Source organism: Galeopterus variegatus, unplaced genomic scaffold (assembly GCF_000696425.1).
Source record: "Galeopterus variegatus unplaced genomic scaffold, G_variegatus-3.0.2 Scaffold5344, whole genome shotgun sequence".
Lineage (NCBI taxonomy): Eukaryota > Metazoa > Chordata > Mammalia > Dermoptera > Cynocephalidae > Galeopterus > Galeopterus variegatus.
In genome coordinates this window covers 58,006-79,051 of record NW_007731455.1, presented here as the reverse complement: position 1 = coordinate 79,051, position 21,046 = coordinate 58,006, and the positions used below count along the sequence as shown (strand labels likewise).

The window sequence follows — 21,046 nt, the reverse complement described above, 5'->3', positions numbered from 1 at the left end:
TGAGGGTTGCGATCCATTGCCGGACACGGAAAAAGGAAAAAAAAAAAAAAAAAAAGTATAGCAGCATGAGATCACACAAATACATATTGTGGCTTTCACAATAGTTACCTCTTGAAATAATACAACTTTCTCCATGATGTTGATATTGTTTCAAACATTTAAAGAACTCCTACTTTACATTAAAAACAAACCCCAAAGAAAATAAAAAACTGTTTCACAGCTTGTGGCATATATTTTTTAGTATCCTGCATGACACCTTCATTTTTTTTTTTTTAATTTTGAGGGCTATTTGATTTTGCAATACTCATTCAGAGCCAGGTCTGATGAATATGACACGTTATAAAATTTTAATTAGAAACAATGAGGAAACTGCTAATTATAAGGTCAAAAAGAAAAACTGGAGAAACATAACGGAGGTCTAATATCCTTACTATATAAAGATGAACAATCAACTACAAATTGGCAAAGAACATGAATAGTCAGTTCACAAAAAAGTACAAATGGCTTTAAATGTATGAAATATTGCTGTAATGAAATAATTAGGAACAATAATTAAAACACTGAAATGCCATTTTCTACCTATGCTATAGGCAGTGGTGAAAACCTTTGATACTAGACTAATTTGTCAAAGGTTTGGGGAAAAGCAGGCACACTTTTATGTTGGTGAGAATATAAAGTGGTTCAATTTCTTTGAAGAGCAATTGATATCTAAAAAATTTTAAGGGCACACTTTCTTGGATCCAGCAATTCTAATGTTCTAGGGATTTATCCTACATATATGCTTCCATGTAAGTACAAAGACTTAAGTATAAGGATATTCACTGGAGTACCAAATGTGGTTTTAAAAATTATATATAAACTACCCAGTGTCCAACAGCAGGGATGTTAAATGAATTATAGGATAGCCATATAATGAAATATTATGAGGTCATTAAAAAGAGTGAGGTAGATAGATGTGTATGTATTGAAATAAAATGACCCCCTAAGATGAATTAAGTGAAGGAAACCAAATATAGAACAATGTGCATAGTACAAAACCACTGGCTTCAGTTTTCTTAAGTCATATGCCCACGAGCATGACTAAATACAAAGTATCTCAGCATGAGTGCAAAAGAAGCTAGTATGGAACCAAATTTGAGTGAGGAAAAAACAAGTCCATAATCATAGATGAAGATTTTAACATGCTTCTCTCAGCAACTGATAGAAACTAAGATAGACCACATGTTAGTCAATAAAACAAGTCTCAATAAATTTAAAAAGATTGAAAAAATACAGAGTATATCAAGAAACCCCCAATATTTGGAATTTAAACAGGGTTATATGGGTTACATTAGTTTATTTCCTTCCTTTGGAAGTAACTCTCAGAGATTAAACAAGTCACTGAATACCACATTGGTAAAATTAGGTTCTTAAAAACATTATTAAGTTACCTGGCATAACTAAACTGTAAAATTAAAACAATCTAATTAATTTTATTACTAAGAAATGTCTGACTACTAACACCTTTTAGAACTTCCCACTAACATTCTATTTTGACTCATTTCTAACTTAAAGTATTGAAATTAAAATGTCATACATAAAAATTCACTAAATGATGAATTACGAGTCATAGAATATTCTCATACCCCAAAACAACTCATTACAGAATCCCCTGTTTCACTTTGTTACAGGAAAGCTAGCTGCCTTCTGAATGATTACACACTAACTCTTCTCCTAATCCCCAGCCCTACAGAAGACAACAGGTAAGTATACATTCACATAGCATCAACGTTATCTTTGTTTGAATTAGCATTTGCTATATTAAATATTCACCAGATACTAGTAGTTTTCATTGGATTTTTCATAGGAAAAAGTAGTTGATTACTAAATAATTTTAGTTTACCAGTAAACTAGATATTTACTGATGACTAAGTCATCAGATACAGTGTATAAAACATAAATCAAAAATTAAAATTATATTTACTACTTCATGCATTCTAGTTTTAGTATTCCATAGAAATACTATGCAAAATTGTTTAATATCTAAACACACACAAAGACTCTTTTTGAGGCAATCCCCCAGAAAAAACTTTTTGTACATACTAATTTCATTAGGAAAGCTGTTATTACAACTCCAAAGGATTCCAAAGAACTGTAAAATTTAACAACTGAATTCTCTATGACCACCCTGCAAATTTATTCCTGGGTAGTAATAAAAACTGGCATCAAATTTCTGAAGTACTCTATGTGGTATTATTTACCTACAGCCTAAAGTAATTTCCATGTTTAATTAACATGACTGGGCTAATTTATTAAGCATCAGGTCTTCAAAGAATATCTAATAAAAATGGAGAACTGAAACAATACAATGTTAAACTTTAAAAAAGAAAAAAGACTACATGCAGTATGAATTCCACTTTACGTAAACAATATATGAAAATACATGCATACGCATAGAAAAAAACTGCAATAAAATAAGATAATGAATAATTTTCTTCTTGGTAATTTTCTGAATTTTTCAAATGATCTATACAGACATGAATTCATTTTATTAAGAATAATTTAAAGAAATTTAATTAGTTTTAATAATTTAAGTTAATAATTTTATTATACTTACATTAGCCACCTTTTCGACGTAAGTCTTCATTGTTTTCACAATCACTTTTCTGTCCTTTAAAATGAAAAAAATTGCCGCAATGAACTTTCACAGTTAAAATTTTTATATAATATTAAATATTCCTCCGAGTGGCATATTTCTCACTAGTGAAAATAAGAGTTACACAGCCAGCACAAAAAAAATTGCAATATAGTATAAGAAGTCTTCAAAGCTATTATAATCTTTATCATACATACAAGGGTACTTCAAAAAGTTCATGGAAGGATCCAATATTATCTTTTTTTTTTACCTTTTAAATTCTTTTTTTTTTTTTTTTTTGTCTTTTGTCTTTTTCCGTGTCCGGCAACGGATCGCAACCCTCAGTGTTGCGCCCGTACCGGACCGGGGACCGGCAACGGGACTGCAACCCTTGGCGTTGCCCCCGCGCCTCGCTCAGCCAGTGAGCGGGAACCGGTCTGTATGTGGGATCCGAACCCTCGGGCGGGAGCGCCGCCGCGCTTCCCAAGCGGCGCACTTATCCAGTGCGCCACCGGGCCGGCCCTTAAATTCTTTTAAAAAATTTTTTTATTATACATACATGTGGGGCACAACGTTTATTTTCAATAACTGTGTAGAATGTCTGGTAGTTAGATCTGTATAATTAGCCTACTCATCACTACAATACGCAATCATTCTGTGTCCGTTGACCAATTCCTCATTAGCCCCCCTCCGTCTTCCTTCCCCTTTAATTCCACTTTTCCATGAACTTTTTATTATAAGAGGGTACTTCAAAAAGTTCATGGAAAAATGGAATTAAAAGACAATATGAATCCTTCCATGAACTTTTTGAAGTACCCTTGTATGTGACAATCCACTTAGAGAAAAATATAGAACTATAAAATTATAAGTTGCAAGGCAAACATGGTGAAACCATCTTTTATAGTCCCTGAGATCCCTTCTCCAATGTCTGAACTGTCTTCAAATACATAGAGTCTAGCATAAAGATAGTATTGAATATGCATTTGTTAAATGAAATTAAAGTTGTATTAATAAAAAAAAAATAGCACAACTGTCTTTTGAAGGCAGAATTATACTGATCAAGGAAATGACGATCATTTCTGTTAAATTTCTGTGATTAATATGGATCTTTACCTTTTTCCTCAAAATGCCTCCCCCTCCCCCAACATGATCATTAAATGAGTTATGAAAGAGCCCAACAGGTATCAAAGGTTCTATAAAGCTTAACACAAATACTGCATTTACTTTCTTGATGGATCCCTCCCCATCCTTTAAGGAAACCTCAAGGTTTCTACTAAACAGAGATGACATTCTAGGCCTACAGAAGAGGGAGAATTCCTGAGAGGCCCCGAGGCACAACTTGGAGAAGATAATGTTGTTTATGTACAACAGGGCAAAGACCAAAGGGGACTGAAGCCTAAGGACAGGCCAGTCAAGCTGCAGACAAGGCATGGCTCTGACTGACAATTTACAAGCAAGTGATGACACACTTACCTTGGGTGTGCCATGCCACAGGCAGTGCATGGCCACTCTGGCGCCATCATGTGTGTGTGCCAGGTATACCACCGCTTCGCGGATGGCTTCAATCAATTCCTGGGGAAGAAATGCTATCAGGGTTTTATTCTTTTCTTTCTTTCTGCTCTTTTATCTGTCTACAGGGAGCCAGTTATGCACAGAGAATGAAAGAAGAGAGTACGAGTAGCAAACGATTTAATTTTTAATTTCGTAGACAAACAGAAACACACTTCTTTCTAGAAACATTCTTTTCCATCAATACAGCCAATACTGCCAGCAGGCAATTTCTATTAAACAAAATATCTGACTTTTACCAATGTCTATTAAAAAAAAAAGTCACAGGCTATACATGTATAGTATAATATATTATAAATGATTTTCCAGAATAAAGAAGTCTAGGAGGTGGTGGTGATAAAGAAGGGAGTTTTCAACAGAACAGTTAAAGCAAATAAAATGTTCATCCTTAAGAGACATGTATTTCATAAGCAGAGTACCAAAATACTCATTCTGACTGAAAAAGTGTCTGTTTTTAGTATATCACTGGATTATCTCCAGAAATCATGATTTTGTTTTTTCTTTTTTTAACCACAAATAACATTTCCCTTAGAAAAATTAATCTCTGTTTTCACATTTAGACTAGGCCCTCACCTATAGACGACCCTTCAGTAAAAAATCATTTGATTTCTTACAAAGTAGTTTAGCTTAATTTAATCTTAGGTCTTCATTTTCAATGTATATAATTTCTTATTCATATTTTCAAAGTCGAAGTACACAGAATATAAATAAGTTCTAGCAGCTAACAGCCACAGGGCCCCATTTTAGCCTATTTCCAATTTTAAAATTTATATTAAATGAATACAAAGGCTCATGCCAGGAAAGAGAAGGGTAGATACCTAATATCATCAATAAAGAACACGCAATTTGACTCTCAAGTATCTTACAATTCTTTCCCAGGATGAATTTCAAGAACACAGCTTTCAGCTAACAATACCTGAACTCATGAATCTTTCCAAAGCTATCCAGTTGGACAGTTACACATATATTCCAATTGTGTTTCAATTATCTCCAAAGATTTTTTTTTAAAGTCTCTCTTTTGAAAATGCCACCAGTGCCAGAAAGATAATTTGTCTTATTACTTTACATTCACACTAAGTTCCAAATGATTTTTTGCTATTATTAACACATTCAACATTAAAAGATAAATACTTTCTACTGCTGAATATATTCAAATGTTCATTTTCTCAGTTCTGAACATATAGTCCTGCCTCAGTAAATCTAGAACTGTGTTCTGCCAGAAATGGGGAGAAATCCCCAAAAGAAAAGATGCTGCTATGGTCACTGAACCATAAGCTTAGGTGGGTGGCTACTCTTGGGAAATTATTTTGTATGCCATTTCTGAGAGGGCCAAAATTCCTACAAATGTACAATCTGGCGTATTTGTTAAAAGAAATCTGTGTCATTATTTTAGTTATCCCTTGTGTTTAGAAAACGAGGACAAATGGACAATGAGCTCACTGTAAGATGAAGCGAGCAAAGTTCAGGGACCTGAACAGTGTATTTTCATTTGTGTTCCCATCGTTGATTTCAAGAGGAGTGCAATCTACCTTCACTCTCTGTTCCTTCTCCTTTCATCTTATAAGGCCTAGGTTTTCATGCTCCATTTAGTTTCACATTAAGTATCCTCCCCTAACCTTTTAACACCAACATCATTTTTTTTTTGGTATTGGCACAGTTGTATTTAAAACTACCTGAATGCTGAATATTCCTCTATGTGTTAGTTAATTTTCAGATTATATTAGCTAGAGGATTGTTTGGATTATAATTAAAATATATAAATTCAATGCAATTAATAAAACTAGGGTCAATTCTATTGTTTTTGGAAAAAAACCTAAATGGAATTAGCAGACTTGTCCAAAGGATGTTTTAATGCATTACCTTTTCTAAATAAGAAACAACTCTTTAAAATTTCCAAAAGACAATGTACATGAAAGCAGTGTTTCAAATTTCTACATAGCTCTAACTCTACGATTTGGTTGAAAAAGAAAAACTAAGAACTTACTGATCTGAGTTTGGGGGGTGCATAGGTAAAAAAGTCCAAGAACACTTTATGCACCAATGAGTGTTTAATCACAGCTTCCCTGAAATCAGGAAAAAAAAACCCATCAGATTTGGCACTACAGTCACACAGAAATAGGTAAATTTGGTTGTCATAAAATAATCTAAACAACATAAGTGAAATGTTTTAACTAGATGTAATTAGTCATAAGATAGATTGTATCTTTCAGCAATATTAAAATTTGTAGAAAACGTTTAGACTGCAAAATTGATTTAGTGCCATCTACAACCAAGACCAGAGTACAAATTTCTAGTATCTAACCAGCAAAGATGAAATAGTCATTCAAAATATGCTCCACCCTCTTAAATAAGGACATGTATATTTTTTACCTAGCACTGAACACATGATTAGAAATCCACTTGTGGAAATATATATATATATTTTTATAGCTCTTTTCTTTCTGTCAAGCACCCTTCACAATACATCAGTTTCATAAAATAACTTTAGCAGAATGAAAAGTTCAATGGACCAAAACAGTTCATCAATTGCAATGACACCTAATTGGTCCAAGCCCCCTAGTGGGACACTTGATGAATTCAGGTTTACAGTGGAGGCTGATGGTCAGGCATCAAAGACCTAAAGTTCACATGGAGTGTCCAGCAGACAGCAAAAACCAATGCTGCCTTTATGGGCAAAGCACTGTTCTGAGTGTTTTGGAAATATTAATCCATTTAATATTTGTAAAACCCTATGAAGAATATATTATTATTATACCAATTTCATAGATATGGAAACCGAGGTAGAGAGAAGTTAAGTTGTCCATGGTCACACAGTTAATAATTGGTAGGGGTGGGGGGGGGCACCAGGAGTCATACACAGGCAGACTGGTCCCAGCCACTCCACTGTGGTACAAGTGACAAGAAGGCCACATGCACAGGTTCCTAAGCCTTACAACCCATGTTAAATAACAGATTATATTTGTGAAACTATTTCATATATGGGGGTTCAACATACATTTTATATGGGGAAAAAATGTTTCATTGCTTAAAAATAGTTCATAAACCACTATTGTATATTATCATTACACAGGATACAATATCAGAAAAAGAATTCTCCTTTTGCACCAAGAATGGTTTCAAACCAAAATTTCTACACTCTTATTTAGGACAGACTCATAACATCAAGGAGGAAATGTTCACCTTTTCTGGGCAAGAGTTATGTAAAACTTTCCTCCTTCAAATGCCATTTGTCAAAAAAAAACCCCCAAAAACATCTTTCTTACTTTTGGGCCATGGGAGTTAAAATCTGTTTCATTTCATCCATAATAAGCTCCAATTTTTCTGGCTGTACCTCCAACACTTTCTCCAGAGTTGAGTGTTCTGCTGACTGCAACAACAAAAAAACCAAAACCCTTTAAATTTAATCAATTTCTTCACTTCAGAACAAAGAAAATCAATTGTAGTACTTTTAAATAAGCTTAAAATTAAGATTTTCCATATTTACATGATAAAAGCCCTGCTGTATATACACTCATGGGATAATTCTGGATTATCTGATTCTCAGTCTGTACATCCACCAATGGATCTAAGGAGCCAGGCCAAACAACTAACTAAGCCAACCAGCCATAAGATCAAGTACTCAGTTTACAAATTCTTGCCACCACGTGTTTTGTAATTAGCTGGATAGTCCTATAGTGAACTGTTAAAAAAGAAATAACAGCAACGAGTTCAATCCAGGAACTGAACCTGACCCAGGAATCAACCCACATATATCCCTTCAGAGAAATGCATGCGTTTATGTCCCATGGTTTTAAATAGATCTTTGAACTGGCCTCATCCCTCTGATTAGCCATTCTCAGATTCAATCCCTGTACTCTATTCAAGGTGGGGTCTCTCCTCTCCCCTTCCTTTCTGGATTCAATCTGGAGAACAGTACTGCACACACATGAAGCAGTACAGGAGAAGGCAGCACCAAAGAGCCCGGTGTACTTTGCTGGAGCTGGCTAGGGGGTGGTCATAAAGCTTCACTAGTTACAGGTTCAGCATCCCAAATCTGAAAATCCAAAATCCAAAATGCTCCAAAATCCAAAATTTCTTGAGCATCAACATGATGCTCAAAGGAAATGCTCAAAGGAGAATTTTGGATTTCCAGGTTTGGGATGGTCAATCAGTACAATGCAAATATTCCAAAATCTGAAAAAATTTGAACTCTGAAACACTTCTGGTCCCAAGCATTTTGGATAAGGGACACTCAACCTGTATGAAGAGTCTTCTATCTCAAACTGACTGACTGCAGAAAAGTACTGAAGTTACGCTCAGAGCACTTGGGCGGTAGTAACAAAAGTAGATTAATTTGAGGGGAATGTAAAGATAGTGCTCTGGGAGAAGGAGAAATTAAGTATGATCACTTTCTCACTACACCAGAGACAAAATAATCTAAGACAATAAAGAGTATGAGATGGTTTCTTTAAGGACCAGCCAAAGTAAAATTACATTCTGAAAACAGGGCATTAGAAGTTAAGGAAGAACACATTGAAAAAACTTCTGGAAATGTCACCTTGTAAAGCTGAAACGTGTTCCCGTAGAGCTCCTCCGTCAGCATGTTCCTCTGTTCCAAAATGGCTTTGTCATTGTATGCATACTCCACGATGGCTGACGCTTCTGCATGCCGCAGCATCTTCCTCACTTGGCCTTTAAAACTTCTGATTATCTCCGCAATCTGTGGTTTACTTCTACTCCCAACACAATCGGGAAAAAAACAATGACAGGAGGAGAAAGCTGGGTAAACACAACATACCTCTCCTATCTGTGCAGGGGGGTCTCCTGCAGAGAAATGTTTGGATTGGGAAAATCAAATTGCCTTGTATTTCCACTTCAGTCTTTAGGTGACTCAGTAGCCAGCCTGCCTAGGTTTAGAAACTGGCTCTGCTTACCAACTCAAAGACCCTGAGCAAGTTATTGAACCTCTCTGTGCTTCAGTTTCTTCATTCATAAACTAGAAATAAGGTTGCTGTGAGGATGAAATGAGGGAAGATGCATTGAGAATTGTGACCAGCATGCAGAAGTGCACAATAAATGTCAGTTCCTATTAAACTGTACAGCTTGAAAAAAAAAAAAAGTAGGGTAGGAGTAAAGAGAACGTAAAAGTCAAAAATGCAGGGAAATAGAAATACAATACACTCTAGGACTCTCTTTTAAAATAGGACTTAATCACAAGTATTTATGTTATATACTAAAATAACCAAGCAGCTGATAATTATAGCCACAAATACATTTTTTGAAAATTCTGTCAACTGTATATGCTACACTTTTTTGTTGTTGCTTATCATATTCTGGCACATTATTACACTTCAAAAGATTGGTCAAGACAACTTCCAATTCACCTAACTTAGGAAATCCTCCCATCTTGATGTTTCATAACCCAATGACCCTACCTCAGTCCATAAACCACTACTGCATAATATCATTTTATAGGATACAATATCAGAAAAAAAGATCTCCTTCTGCACTAAGAATGGTTTAAAACCAAAATTTCTACAATCATATTTAGGATAGATTAGTAACAGTAAGGAGGAAATATTCACCTTTTCTGGGTAAGTGTTTGGTTAAGAAAAAACAAAACCTGTCCCTGCCAACCCTCTACCCTCTAAATACATTTACACTGTATTAGGTGTTATCTTTAATCTAGGGATGATTTAGAGTATACAGAATGATGTGCACAAATACTATGCCATTTTATATCAGGGACTTGAGCATTTGTGGATTTTGGTATCCACACGGGGTCCTGGAACCAATTCCCAATGGATACTGAAGGCCGACTATACAAGTTAATTATTCCATTTTTCCTTTTCCAAAGCTTCAAAATATAAGTATATGCCCTTAAGAATGGTGAAGGCAATACCATAATTTTACATTAATTTCAATAATTGGTTCTAAGGTGATACTCCCTGGAAACATCACCAACATCTGCTGGACTATTACTATCACTACGAACTTTGAGTAACATTTGAGGACAGCTGGAACCTACACCTTCAAAAAACTAAGAAAAAATAGATTCTATAAATGAAACAACTTACCCGTACATGAGAAATTTCTTAACAATATTTCTGGAATATTTGGCTTTACTTAATTCAACCAGATCATCTGAAAAACAAAATACATTACAATGATTTGCTATCCTCATTTCAGTTCTTTGAAACAAAGGAAAGAACTAAATAAATGCACAATCCTGGGAACACAAATAACTCTCTATATTGTCCCAGGCAAAGAGCAAATTAAAAACAAAAAAGGTCCTGCAGAGGACACACTTTTAACAAAATTATTCTCTAGGATGGTACTGGTATTTCAAGAGAAAATAAATGACTTATTACAGATGATAGCAACTAATCTTCAGTATATAACAAATACCTCGCAATTCTTCAAAAGCCTGTTTTCTCTGTTCTTCATTACCATAGCGAATGTAACACTGGATCACCCGAGTTGAATCATGTGCAAACGCAATCTGCAGGAAACAGTTTGAGCCTTTAGACTAATTCTCTTCTGAAGAACTATATTTCTTTCTTATTACTTGCTACCTTTTAGAATTACTTGTTAGAAAAAAAAGTGGGGTCTTCATAGATAAAAATCAAACCTAGACTACTTGGGAGTAGATATACTTATTTTAATTATACAGAACATCATTTTTGGTTTTGCTGCCTACCATATTTTATAGGCATAATTAATAATGACATTTAGGCAGGAATAGATTTAATCATTTTGCAAGATTCCGATTATTATAATTAAAACCAAACCAAAACCATCTAATGATTGTATGGACAATACTCTTCATTTCTCTGAAAGTTACCTTCTCTAAAAGGGGAATATCCCAATTTAAAAAGTCTATTACCATATGATTTTTACATAAGTGATCTTAGAATGTTTAGCTCTGGCAACCAAAGGTATATATATAAGATACATAAATCAATCCAAAAGTCTTGCTACACAATATAATTGTATAATACACACTGGCAATTACATTACAAGTTTATCATCCATTTGTCATCTTCACTATAATCCCTGCACATATATGTAGTAATATTCCTAGAAAGGTGGTTGTATTTGAAATCTGATTCTCCAACTCATCCCCCCTCACAACTTTTGAAAGGACCCACTAATCAATTTTCTAGGGCAACATCTACAAATCATCAGTCAGGCAAAATTATTATTATTATTATTATTTTTTTTGTCTTTTATCTTTTTCCGTGTCCGGCAACGGATCGCAACCCTCAGTGTCGCCCCCGTACCGGACCAGGGACCGGCAACGGGATCGCAACCCTCGGCGCTGCCCCCGCGCCTCACTCAGCCAGTGAGCGGGAACCGGTCTGTAAGTGGGATCCGAACCCTCGGGCGGAAGCACCGCCGCGCTTCCCAAGCGGTGCACTTATCCAGTGCGCCACCGGGCCGGCCCAGGCAAAATTATTTTTACTAATATACAGTAACAATCTACTTCAAAAGTGCTTATCTGCTCTTCGCTCTGTCTTTAAAATTTTGAACTTCCAACAAATCAGAAGGTGAGGGTACACCTCCATTAAAGTCATAGATTTCAAAAGAACTTCTCTAAGGGAAATTTGTAAGACATCTTTGATAAAACTTTTTTTAGAAAGTAAGCTTTTTTGTGCATATATTGAGTACCTACTATATAACCAATATATGTCCTTTAAATATCCCTGTGACCCTAAGGAAGAAACTTAATTTCTCTGAGCCCCAGATATATCAAATGTACAATAGGGGTGATGACATAAGCTAAATGAGTAACATATGCACTGGTTAGCACAATTCCTAGCACACAACAAATAATAGATAAATCAGTTACTGTTAATGTCCAAAAGCATAGATATTTTAAGTAACTGAGTCAGGATTTAAAGACCAGACTAACTCCCAAGTCCATGGTCATGCAACAATGACCTAAGGATAGTCAAGAAAGGATCTTGAGTATGAAACATTCATAAATTGAGGATAACAGACTACTGCTAGAACTGAAGAGCAGTTCTAACCTAAAAAAGATCTTGCTAAATTTCTAAGAAAGAAACAACTGAGGATTTGCTATTTCAAGACATTCCTTCAAACTATATCACAGCATCTGGTTAGAACTATGCATGTGGCTTAGCAAAGGCTGCCCCTGCAGGGTCCCTAAAACTACTGAAATCTGTTGTCTTACAAGTAAGTAAACAGCCAGTATGCATTTATCCAAATACACGAGAGCCAATGGGAATTTATTACCAAACTGGATTAAGTAGCAACCATGAAAACTACTTTAGAATTCACAAATCTATTATATTTTAGTTAAAGATCTTTGCATGATGCAAGGAAGAAAAAACAAGGTAAGAATGTTTGCATTGCAAATACAAAAATGTCAACAATTTAAAACACTAAATTATATGGAGTTCAGAGCAAGACATTTAAACAAATACTAATGAACTAATAAATTTCTGAAGATAACTTTCAGAGAACAATGATTTATCTGAAGTCAATTATTAAAAAATGACACAGCCTACTTGATAGTCTTTTCACAACTCCCTAGCCGTAAGATACCTCGATATTCAATTTTTAACCAGTGTTATGTAAGATATTTGAAATTTTTGGCCAAATATGCTGGACACAATGACAAGTTCACCTATCCTGAATGGTCAACTACCCTTTCCTGAGAGTGAAGCAATTTCAATTGTTTAAATAAATTGCAATAATGATTATGTCCTACTTACAGTTTTAATTTTCCCTTGAATCAACTTCTGCAAGTCACTCATCAACTTTACTCTTTTTTCTTTGTCACAGTCTTTTCTACAAATGAGAAGAAAGGATGGAGGAAACACAGGTCAAGTGAAGAAATTATTTTAAACACACAAAACTAAAAACCACACCAGTACATGTTCACCCAGTTCAGCATGATTTTCTTTTCAAAAGTGGCAAACCTCTGACATTAAAATTACTATTCCAGAGCAGCCAGACAAAAGTAATTTTCTCAAAGGCAGAAACTCATTTCACAAGGTATAATTTTATGCATCAATCCAAATCTTAACAGCCAGAACTTTACAAGTAAAGAAAATAATAAAGGAAGTCTAAGATCCCAAATACTTAAGTATCTCAAAACCGAGACGATAGGAAACTGTCCTTCATTTTCTCAGAAATCTCTCAGGAAGGATGTCAAACCCATTTTAACTCTCATACATTTTCATAAACATATCCAACACCATCCTAATGATTCCACACATTTCTACAATAGGCAGATATCCAAGGACTGATGCCTTTACTGTGGTGTTATGAGCACTCCCTAAATAACCCAAGTGTTATGTCATTTATTTTATGACATCTCTCTACTTACAAGGTACAATTTTAAGGTACAATTAGTCAAAGGGACTAATAAAGACGCCATTAGGTAGCATTACCTTCTTAAAATCTCCCAAATCTGCTTTGCCCGAACAACAATGTCATAGTTGGTTTTATCACTGAGTTGCCTGCTCTGCTTCAGTTCTTTCTTCTTCTTTTTGAAGTCATCCCATTTTGGTTTCTTGGCTGCTGATTCTAGTTATTACAGAAATTATTTTCAATTACATGCAACATTCTGAATGCCATAAACAAATACAAATTAGGTACAAAGAGCAATCACTATTCAGGATCAGTATTCATTGTGGAAGCTAGAAGGGGGGAAATACCATTCCCCTACAAACTTATACTTTACTTCACTTTCTGAGCAGTTTTGTACATTTTAAATTTGGCTAAAACCAATCATTCATTCAACAGCTCTTTACTGATTTTTTTTTTTCTTTTTCCTGTTTTTTAAAAGATGACTAGTAAGGGGGTCTTAATCTTTGACTTGGTGTTGTCAGCACCACGCTCTCCCAAGTGAGCCAACCAGCCATCCCTATATAGGGATCCAAACCCGTGACCTTGGTGTTATCAGCACCACACTCGCCCAAGTGAGCCATGGGTGGGCTCTTCTATACTGATTCTTAATAGGATAACTGATAAGAAAGAAGGACATTAAAAAGATTATAAAGGCAACCAAAAAGCTTTAAATATCTTTTTCTTTTTTTTTTTTCCCTACAAAACCCAAACCTAATTGATTAATTCCTTCTTGCCTTTTTCCCATGCATGTTTATATTAATCTTTAAAAATTCAGAATCTTACTGTCTTTACTTAACATTATTATATTGTAAGCATTTTTCTATGAAACAAAATATTTCTCAGGAACATAATTTTTTTTTGTTTTTGGCAGCTGGCCAACACAGGGATCCAGACCCTTGACCTTGGTATTGTAACACTGCACTCTAACCAACTGAGCTAACCAGACAGCCCTCAAGAACATAACTTTTAATGGCTATTCAATATACTACAACATATTTAATTGTTCCCCTTATACCTACTTGTTTACTCCCTGCGCAGTGATATAGAGGATTATAAGCAAGGGAGGGCAGGTTTACCATTAACATTAGGGCAACCTCTACTATGTAGCAGAAGATAATAACTCATCCAGAGCTAATTTAATTCCACAAATATCTGGGCACCTTTGACATATGTCATGCTAGGCTGCAGTAGATATATCAACTTCGGGATGTCAATATCCAACCTCGCTCAGTTACTGGTACAAATAAATATATGAGAAAATAAAATCAAGAGTTCCATTTTGAGATGGCGAGAAATACCTCCCATGGCAAAGGGAACAAGGGCAATAACGTAACGTGACTGGATTTTTTTTTTTTTTTTTTTTTTTTTTGCAGCTGGCAGGTGTGAGGATCTGAACCCTTGACTTTGGTGTTACAACACTGTGTTCTAATCAATTGAGCCACCCGGCCAACTTGCATGACAGGATCTTAACGTGAGAATGAATGTGTGTGTTTAAAATGCAGGTGTCAAGAACTCCATTAAGGAAAGGAAAATTCAGAACCCATTAGAGAGGCTAGGAAAGTTAAGCTGGAAGAGAAACTATTGGGGTGTGGGTGGGGGCAGAGAAGAGAAAAGTAAGAGAAAAGATGGGAGCTGGAACATGAAAGGATCCTATAAGCCTAAGGAGAAACACTGAAGTTTTCCTTTCCTTCCTCTCTCCCCACCTCCCTGTCTTAAGGCTGCTATCCTTCTAGTGACAGGCCCTTAGGTAGAGTAAAGTGTGGGGACCACGGCTAGGGGACTGGACTGAGAAGACTCCATGGCAGTTGTCTCAGTTGGTAACAAAGGAGCAGTGTTAGGATATTCTGCTGAGAGAAAAAGACAACAAAAGGCACCAGAGAAATTCTCATGCTGTTGCAGAGAAGGTAAATGTATGTCAGTACGTGGAACCTGGAAACTGCTTGTTTTAGACTAGTGTTAAGACAATGTACAATGGGGGCATGCTGTACAACAGAGAACAAAACCCTGAGTCAGAAATGACCCCTTGAGAGCCAGCCCATGGCTCACTTGGGAGGGTGTGGTGCTGATAACACAAAGGTCACGAGTTCAGATCCCTATATAGGGATGGCCGGTTAGCTCACTTGGGAGAGCGTGGTGCTGACAACACCAAGTCAAGGGTTAAGATCCCCTTACCAGTCATCTTTTAAAATAAAAAAAAAAAGAAATGACCCCTTGAACATTGTGATAAAGAGATGAGCAGTTTCAACAAACAGGAGCCCTGCCAATACTTCCAATCAGTGCACAACTCATCCTGAACCAATTAAAATCAAATCTGTCACATTTGCGCTCTACCTTCTCTGGAACTGCTACTGGATCTGAGCCATCTCATGAGATGATTATATTAGACTGGCCTAAGTTATGTGAGGGCAGGGTTCTGTAAGTCTCTTGTTCACCAAGGCATCCCTAGGTAAGGCTGACATTCAGCTGGCGCACACTGGTTCTTTAAAGCTGGCCTCTAAGAAGATTAGTTGGGGCCCGTATCCTTACTGACCGTTAATTTTATTTATTTATTTATTTTACCCTATCTTTTAGTACAATGCATAGAAACTCAAATATTTGTTGAAAAAATGAATGAATAAATTAATTTTCACTTACAGAAAGAGATGTTTTATTAAGACTCTACTGTATGAATCCATTACAGTTTAGCTTAACTCTATGGCTCAGGTAATTCCAAAAGAATCTAAGAAATAAAGAACTTTATGTGCCAGAGGGAAATTTTGACCAGGAAAGATGCTTTGATGTTTATTTAAGCCTATTTTCTCCTCCCACCCAAAAATGCTCCCTGTCAAGGAACAAGAATGGGAGGTTCTCTAATGTACTTCCAGAGTCCCTATGCACAAAGGTTCAGGCACAGACAGCTCAGGCAGGCAAAGCCTCTGCAAGGACTATTATGCTAAAGGAATCAGTACTTACCATCACTTTTACTGTCTGGCTGGAATTTTCTCTTCTTGTTGAATTTATTTGCCTGCTGGAATTTGTTCTTCAGTGCTTTGTCCCCTTGTTGCTTATTCTTAAATTGCCTAACACCCTTCTTCCCAGGTTTTGTGGCACTTTTCTCAAAGTTCTTAGAAGTGATTTTAGGTCCACCTTCCTTAACAACTTTTCTTGGGAATGTCTTTGAAGAACCAGAATCTAGTGACAATAATAAATACTAAATTCAATGCTTCTGGGCCTAAATCTTTTTTAGCCACTGTGTTGTATTCATTACAGAAAATTACACACTCTTTTGTAAGACATACTTTGTCTTACTCTCAAATATGCAATATTTATTTTTGAATAGAGTAGGATTTAAACAATCAAAACAAAACTTAAAAATTCTTTCTCTGAGGGCCGGCCCGGTGGCTCACTCGGGAGAGTGCGGTGCTGATAACACCAAGGCCCCGGGTTCGGATCCCATATAGGGATGGCCGGTTCGCCCACTGGCTGGGTGTGGTGCTGACAACACCAAGTCAAGGGTTAAGATCCCCTTACCGGTCATCTTTAAAAAAAAAAAAAAAAAAAAAATTCTTTCTCTGATTATAAAGCCATAATACAGGTTTATGATACAAAAATCAAGAAAGCAGAGAGATAAGAGAGATATATAATAAAAGCTATTTATAATTCTGCCACCTAGAGATAACCACTATTGTTGGTTTGATAGATCTCTTTAGTTTTAAGCATAGAGATATTATTTACATATCTTTGTAATCTGCCTTAACGACTTCATATTATTAGTTTTTACACATAATTTTCAATGGCTCAATAACAGGAGTCCAAGAATAAAATGAAAACTTTTAAAATTTACAAGGTATAACTCAAAGACAAATTTAAAATGTTAATTTTCAAAATTTCTAGCTTTGAGAAAAAATTTTTAAGTCAGTCCATCCTAAAATTACTTGATGAAAACCTTCTTTGGCCAACAAAGCTTGCAAATTAAGTACCTAACAAATGAGAGGCAAACAGCAACAGCCTTGCCTTAAGACTACTACAAGAAAAAAATAAGATTGCTTAGGAAACATTTACTCATTTATACAGTCCCTGACGTTTCTATTTTGCAATACTGACACCTGATGGAACAATAAAGACATCACCATGAGAAATCCTTAAGCTAAAAGTATCTGGCTTACTAGCAGTATGTGTAACCAGCCTCAGCTTATCAAATGTTAAAATAAAATGTATGGTGAATTAGTGTACATGAAATGAGCCAACAACAATGGCTGAGAGAGGAGTCTTTCATGAGTGAAGCATTCCTCAATTCTTCTGGCAATTTCTTAAATGTCAATTTCATGAAGAACATGCTAACTCATACACAATAACCCCTACTTCTTACTACTATTTTAATCCTAATCATAACCCATGAATGCAGATTGGAACCTGCTACATGGCCTCCATCCCTAATTATAATGGCCAAAACCACCACCTGGGAAGCATGTTTTGGTATTGCTGTCTTACCGCTGTTTTTACGAAGTCTGGCTTACTACTATTTTAATCCTAATCATAACCCATGAATGCAGATTGGAACCTGCTACATGGCCCCCATCCCTAATTATAATGGCCAAAACCACCACCTGGGAAGCATGTTTTGGTATTGCTGTCTTACCGCTGTTTTTACGAAGTCTGTTTTTTTTTTCTTGTGATGCCTTTGTACTCTTTCCTGTAATATTTTTTTTCCCTTTGACTTCCATCGTAGCAACTCTGGAAAACCAAAATCAAAATCAAAAAGAATTACTCCTCATCAAATAAGAGTCACTGAGAGGTCATTGCCACATTTAGTCCTTGAGCTTGCAGCAGCAGCACAAATCACCAGGTACAGCATGTGCACCCACACAAGTACAGCAATTATGAAATCACTGAAATGAAAATGAACAAGACACCAATACAAAAACCAAGAACATGCCCACATCCTGGTGAGTGTGTGATATATGTACAGGCAAAACTTCAGCAACAGTACTGGCTAAAAATAGACCGTTATGGCCATTAAGTGCCCATATAAGCATCAGTGTTTGCAGTTTGTAACCTGGGAAGACTTGGTGATGAGTAACTGACAGTATTACCATTTCATTTCTTGGTCTCTATTCTAAAAAGCCAGGAACAAACAATAGGCTGCACTTACTACATATTCAAATTTAATGAAAGAAAATAAAGGATTATCTGAAAGATCCCTATGTAACCCAACGTAGCTACAACAAAGATCGTCATCTGATGTTTTGTGATTGTTTTAGAAGCAGCCAAGTAACTTGCAGTGAACCCCAAAATAAGATTATGTTGAAATACTTACTATTTTATTTAAAGAATCTGCCCAACAGGTCACTTCTAGGGTATAAAGACCCCATGGTGCACAGCACAAACAACAGATAACCCCTCCCCTCCCTGGCCCCTGAAAGAAGGAGAAGAGATCAAAAGCAAACATCATTTGGCTCATTTCTTCACTTTCCAAAGTTGCACGTTCATTTCTAAAGCTGACCCTAAAACGTAGATGTTAGGGACCCCTAGACAATATCAGCTATGACTAGATTAGAATTTTCCATTCAAGAACTAATTTCTCAGGATATTGATAGGTATAAGAGAAAAGAAGGGTTCTGAAATGAAATGTATTTGGGAAACAGTAAGTTAAATAACAATAATCAGTCTACAAAGAAAGGCTTTTCAGATTCTTTAATTTGCTAGTATTAACTACTAGTTGCCAAGCAAAGGTTAATGTACACAGGATTTTCCAACCCTAGTTGAACTGCTTTTTCCTGAAACATCTCAAGAGAAAGGCAGGGTTCCAAGGAACACTCTGGAAAGTGCTGTTCTAGTCTAAACTTCACTAATATGATTCTGAAAAATGAATGGTCCCTGAATTACTTAGCTTCCTCAGTACACTTAAGACTGTAGTCATTTTATCACTTGGCTATATCCATCATAACCACACCTATATCTCTTAGATCTTCTGTGCATGTAGTCTTCTAAAAATTCATTTATTTACACATTGTCTGTATTTTTTTTATTTTGAAATAATTTTATAGAAGAGTTGAAAAGATATAGCATTTCCATATATCCTTTTCAGAGCTTCCCCTAATGTTAACATCCTACCATGATGATTTATCAAAACTAAGAAATTAAATTAGTACAGTACTATTAACTAAGCTACAGGGTTTATTTGGATTTCACCAGTTTTTCCACTAATGCCTTCTTTTCTGTTCCAGGATACACTGAGTTTAGCATTATGTCTCCTTTGTATTTTGTAGAATATGCCTCATTTGGGATTTGTCTGATGTTTTCTCACTATTAAACTGGGGTTGTGGATGTTTTGGAAGAATACCACAGAGGTGAAGTACTTTTCTCACAGCATCATATTAGAAGGTACATGACATCAACATGACTTATTAATGGTGATGTAAACCTTGGCTCCTTGCTCAAAGTAGTGTTTGCCAAGTTTCTTCACTGTAAAGTTACTATTTTTCCTTTTCTCTATTGGAAGCAAGCCACTAAGTCCAGCCCAAATGCAAAGAAAAGGAAAATAAACTCCACTTCTCGGAGGGAGGAATACCAAAGAATTTATAAACGTATGTTCAACTACCACAGCAATTAATAAACATTTTGGACAAGATAACTTGAGACTATGAAAATATCCTGTGTCTTCTTAAATTTTTCCCACTGATTTTAGCATTTTTCAGTGGATCTTACCTCAGCAATTACTGTGGTGTCTGAATGGTGATTTTCTATTCTCTCATTACTTGTACCTTTAAGATTTTGAATCCAATAGGGAAGATTTGTCCCATCTTTGCCATTTATTTATATCAGAATGGTCTCAGATATTTTATTCCTTGATTATAATTCATTACCATTGTTATTTTGTTGCTCAAATAGTTCCAGTTTTGACCAGTGGGAAGTTTTTCAGGTTGCTTCTGTGTCCTTTTGACATGATCCATCTGTTTTTTGTCCATATTTCCTGGCACTTCTCCAGGCTCATCTTGTATTTTCCTTGCCCTAGCCCTGAAATGAGCCATTTCTCCAAGAAACTGTGATTTCTTTTTTTGAGAATATTATTTTAAAACCAAGACCTGAGTGTGCTTCTTGTCACTGGGGTGTCACTGCTTCTAGGTCCTTTCAGCAGACAGACCATACATGTATGTTAACTTATGTATATACATATACTTTATTTCTATATCTATTAAAATGACATTTAAGTTCATACCGATGTCTCCAATTCTAAGCAAGCACAAGTTTTATTCTAGTGGTCTCCACTTGCACATTTATAACTTCTTTCTCTGACAGTGAGAAACTTGCTTCCCAGTATCCACAATTCATTTATGTATTTGTTCAACCCTACTATACATGTAAAGTAGTTTCACAATTGCTAACTTGTATCCCCATGAGAAACAAACTTACCAATTATAGGACAGTGTTTATGCACAGTTCTATTTTGCTTTTAGCTTCACAGTATCCATTCAAAATACTGTCTTACAAAGTTACTTAGGTCAGTTTCTTTCCCCCCCATCC

At 35.7% G+C, this 21,046-nt stretch overlaps 1 protein-coding gene across 1 annotated transcript in view; it reads right to left on the bottom strand.

Moving 5' to 3' along the window:
• Positions 1-16,708, bottom strand: part of KIAA0020 (KIAA0020 ortholog) — a 37,909-nt gene extending 21,201 nt beyond the window's left edge. Inside the window, exons 1-10 of the mRNA XM_008589273.1 lie at positions 16,496-16,708; positions 13,585-13,720; positions 12,904-12,979; positions 10,571-10,664; positions 10,240-10,306; positions 8,721-8,895; positions 7,447-7,550; positions 6,168-6,246; positions 4,088-4,186; positions 2,597-2,650 (exon numbers count right to left, since the gene is read on the bottom strand). Coding sequence (XP_008587495.1) covers positions 2,597-2,650; positions 4,088-4,186; positions 6,168-6,246; positions 7,447-7,550; positions 8,721-8,895; positions 10,240-10,306; positions 10,571-10,664; positions 12,904-12,945 — 714 coding nt within the window. The 5' untranslated portion in view covers positions 12,946-12,979; positions 13,585-13,720; positions 16,496-16,708. The remainder of the gene's footprint in view (positions 1-2,596; positions 2,651-4,087; positions 4,187-6,167; positions 6,247-7,446; positions 7,551-8,720; positions 8,896-10,239; positions 10,307-10,570; positions 10,665-12,903; positions 12,980-13,584; positions 13,721-16,495) is intronic.
• Positions 16,709-21,046: the final 4,338 nt, after the last annotated feature.